Source organism: Physeter macrocephalus, chromosome 21 (genome assembly GCF_002837175.3).
Source record: "Physeter macrocephalus isolate SW-GA chromosome 21, ASM283717v5, whole genome shotgun sequence".
Classification (NCBI taxonomy): domain Eukaryota; kingdom Metazoa; phylum Chordata; class Mammalia; order Artiodactyla; family Physeteridae; genus Physeter; species Physeter macrocephalus.
In genome coordinates this window covers 116,928,640-116,933,026 of record NC_041234.1, presented here as the reverse complement: position 1 = coordinate 116,933,026, position 4,387 = coordinate 116,928,640, and the positions used below count along the sequence as shown (strand labels likewise).

The 4,387-nt window shown below is 48.2% G+C and overlaps 1 protein-coding gene across 2 annotated transcripts in view; it reads right to left on the bottom strand.

Moving 5' to 3' along the window:
* AFF2 (ALF transcription elongation factor 2) overlaps positions 1 to 4,387 on the bottom strand; it is a 496,057-nt gene that overhangs the window by 190,430 nt on the left and 301,240 nt on the right. For both annotated transcript variants that reach the window (XM_024117055.2, XM_055081794.1), the window contains exon 4: positions 3,432 to 3,476. In XM_024117055.2, the coding sequence (XP_023972823.1) occupies positions 3,432 to 3,476 (45 nt within the window). The remainder of the gene's footprint in view (positions 1 to 3,431; positions 3,477 to 4,387) is intronic.

The following is a 4,387-nucleotide window of genomic DNA, read 5'->3' as shown; positions in this document are numbered from 1 at the left end:
TGGTGGGAATGTAAATTGATACAGCCACTATGGAGAACAGTATGGAGGTTCCTTAAAAAACTACAGATAGAACTACCGTACGACCCAGCAATCCCACTACTGGGCATATACCCTGAGCAAACCATAATTCAAAAAGAGTCATGTACCAAAATGTTCACTGCAGCTCTATTTACAATAGCCAGGAGATGGAAGCAACCTAAGCGTCCATCATCGGATGAATGGATAAAGAGGATGTGGCGCATACGTACAATGGAATATTACTCAGCCATAAAAAGAAACGAAACTGAGTTATTTGTCGTGAGGTGGACGGACCTAGAGCCTGTCATACAGAGCGAAGTAAGTCAGAAAGAGAAAAACAAATACCGTACGCTAACACATATACATGGAATCTAAGAAAAAAAAGGTCATGAAGAACCTAGGGGTAAGATGGGAATGGAGATGCAGACCTACTAGCGAACGGACTTGAGGATGTGGGGAGGGGGAAGGGTAGGCTGTGACGAAGTGAGAGAGTGGCATGGACATGTATACACTACCAAACGTAGGGTGGCTAGCTAGTGGGAAGCAGCCGCATGGCACGGGGAGATCAGCTCGGTGCTCTGTGACCACCTAGAGGAGGGGTGGGATAGGGAGGGTGGGAGGGAGGGAGACGCAAGAGGGAAGAGATATGGGGACATATGTATACGTATAGCTGATTCACTTTGTTGTGAAGCAGAAACTAACACACCATCGTAAGGCAGTTATACTCCAATAAAGATGTTTTAAAAAAGAAAAAAGAAGCCAACTGGTTTGCACTTGAGCAGCGTTCTGAAAAAGGGGCCCAGATCCAATGCGTTAGGCCAAAGTACTTCCACCGCCTGGGGACTGAGGGGCTGAGAGCAGGGAGAGGCCAGTCGTGTCCTACTTGGTCTGTACCAATGTGCGATGAAGCGGCTTTGCCTGCTGGGCTGTAGAGGGAAAAATGGGGGACCTGGGGAGGTGGGAAAGTTGGGCGAGCCGACAGACGGAGCTCTCTCCCCGTTACACATGCCAGCGACGTGTACACGTTACAGACTCGTTCACGGCGGAGGAGGGGAACGCAAGGGTGCAGAATGACCCCCTGTTCTCCAGACGAGGAAACTGAAAAGCCACACAGCTAGGAAGTGCTGGAACGTCAGGACCAACTGGCGGCCAGCTCTTCCCACCCCTGGGCCACAGCACCCTCCTCTGCAGAGTCCCCTTCAGTGAGGGAGAGAAGATGACCTTGCTCTGGACTCTGCTTAGTTGGGAAAGCACTGAGGGGGTCAGAGAGAGGAGGAGAGAAAGAGGAAAGGTATCTCCCCCCTCCGCCCCCGCAAGAAGGAGGCAGATGGGGAGCCAGGTCTCCAACAGACTTACTGTGGGATCGCCTGCAGGGCTCCAAGGCCCTCAAACAAACAGGACATGAACGCGCCATAACAAAAATGTCCAGCAAGCACTCTGTTGTGCCGTGTAATGTGGTCTATCAAATTTTAAGAAGTAGTCACAAACTCTGAGGCGTAGACTTCAGAAAGCTGATTTTTATTCCAAGCATGGAGATTGAAACATGTCACTCTTCAGTAAAGGAAAGCCCACTCATTAATGGTATTGTCGAGAAAACAAAACAAAAAACCCAGAATTCTATACAATGTATAGCCCTTCAAAAGAAAAAAAAAAAAAAACAGCCCATTCCCCTAGATTCTCTTTCAAGAACAACAGAAAGACTTTTGTTCCTTTCTCAAAGGGAGCTACCTTTTATGAGCTTATTAAGGCAACTACTTCTTTTCTTTCCGTGTTTAAGTGACATTCTGTTGTTTCTCTAAGTGGCTTCTCCAGCAGCCTGGAGTCGCCAGCCTCTGCCAGGTGTCCAGCCGGCTCCCCTCGCTTGGTCGCTGTGTGGGCCACCTAGGCTCCAGGGCCAGGCTGCTCTGAAGTGGAGAATTCCAACTGTCACAAATGAGGTGGTGATTCTGAAACGGGTCTGGCATTCCTTTGGGGTTCAGAAAAGACCACTGACTTCATTTGGAAAAGCCAGACTACTGTAGGGGCGAGAGGAAGAGGTTTCTTTTAGCATCGCCTTTCTTTGAAAGGCAGGTGGCCAAGACCCTCACAGTATTTGGTGTATTTGGTGCATTCTGCACCGTCTCCACCCGAGGCAGGATGCAGGGAGCAAGCGGCTGGGTTCCGAGGGTGCGTCACGCTGTGGATTTCATGGCGGCCGCCCACACTCCCACCCACCCCGGCCCTTGGATCCCAGGGAGAGATGATGGAGGGGTTCCTGGACTCTCACCAAAGTAACCAGCACTCCCCCAACTCAGATCATCTCATCTCTGATCAGAGAGATCGGACTCCCCTCTTTAACAGTAACAGTCAGTAATAATGTTCTTGGGCGGAGAAAGGCGCACGAATATCCACAGTTGGGGAAATCAGGTGCCCGGTCAGCTCGATGGCACACAGGTTTCTACTCCTTCTTATTCCTTTGGCTGCATTTTCACGGGGTTTGCTTCCAACACTTACCGGGGAGAGTGTCGGGGGAGTTGGGGTGACTTGGGGAGGTGAGGAAAGGGGATGAAGAATTTCCCCTGGCACAGAGATGGATTTCTTTCCCCAGTGGAAAGCCAGCATGGCTTTCTCCTGGCCACACCGAGCATTTCTCACAGTAAAGAGCATTTATATACCGCTCGGCAGCTTATAAGGGAATTAGGAGAGGCATTATTGTCCTCTTTTACAGACAAGGAAGGGAGAGTCAGAAAGATGAAGTTACCTGTCCAAATTACAGAGGTGACAAACGGTGGAGAGAAGACTCACTCCCATGACTCCTATTCTTCATATACCGCAACGCCTTAGGATACCAACAGCCAGAGACGGGAGATACATCTCTCTGCCTCGGCTTTGATTTCTCCTTTTGGTTTAATCGTGTACTTTGGGAGAGGTCATTGCCACCTTTCGCAGCTCTGTGCTGTCTCCGCGCCGTTCTCATGCACCAGTTCACCCCCATTAGTACCATCTCCCGCAACTTGCCATCATTCTCAAGTCTCTCCTCATCTCCTCCCCTCCACCCTGCCACTTCTCAGCCCCTCGTGGTAGGCCACAATCTCCATGACCATGTCCCATCAGCAGCGTCGCAGGAGGCAGCAACGAGGCTGACCTGAGGTCCCAGAGAAGAGAAAGGCAAAGACTGCGGGTAGGATGCTTGAACAGGAAACATTTCCTAAAGGAGGTGGTGAGTCTCTGTTCAGCCCTGAAAAGAAAGACTCAGAAGGATGCGAGAAGGCGACAGAAGCTTGGTGAGATCAGGAGACTAGCTTGATTAGAGAGCAAGAAGACGAGGTAAGAAAGGAGACACTCCCAGAAACAGGAGAGGAATGACTTTAAACAGCTTAAGCAGACTGACCGCTTCATTATTAAAAGGCAGAGAGATAAAGGTTTAAACTCACCCGCAAGATTTCTTCAACACAGCTGGGGTCACTGGGAAGGCTCACCTAAAACAAAATAAACAAAAAAAGAAAATTAACCGTAATCTAGTTATTCTCAGAAAAGCATGTTGTATAATATTTTACCCTGTAGGAAAAATTGTAAAGGAAGTAAATATAGCTATACATGTGTCCTTTTTCCCCTGTTAAATACAAAGCAGTAAATACCTGCAAACGGCCAATTTTGTTTTCTTTTACTGAAGCAGTAAGACCACAGCACAAGATGCAGAGAGGGCCTGGCTCTGCCACTGATTTGCTCTGGGACACGGAGCCATCCTCCCCTGTCCCCCGAGCTTCACTTTGCTCATCCATCCAAAGAAGGAGCTCGCCTTCCTGATCTTTGAGGCCTCTTCCACCCACTGACATACTTTACCATGTTATTCATAATCACAGATTGGTAAAAGAGGACGCCTATATGAAACACTTCTGTGATGAACGGAAGTCCCCTTTTAACTCAGGAGTCCAATCAGATGCCTACAGACAGAATCTCACACATATACAAAGTGAATGCCCTGAGCTTTCTTCCTCGGTGTGACACCGTCCTAATCAATCAAAACTCAAACAGAACTGCCATACGACCCCGCAATCCCACTCCTGGGCATACACCCTGAGAAAACCATAATTCAAAGAGAGTCACGTACCAAAATGTTCACTGCAGCTCTATTTACAATAGCCGGGACATGGAAGCAACCTAACTGTCCATCAACAGATGAATGGATCAAGAAGATGTGGCACATATATACGATGGAATATTACTCCGCCATAAAAAGAAATGAAACTGAGTTATTTGTAGTGAGGTGGATGGACCTGGAGTCTGTCATACAGAGTGAAGTCAGTCAGAAGGAGAAAAACAAATACCGTATGCTAACACATATATATGGAATCTAAGAAAAAAAAAAATGTCATGAAGAGATTAGTGG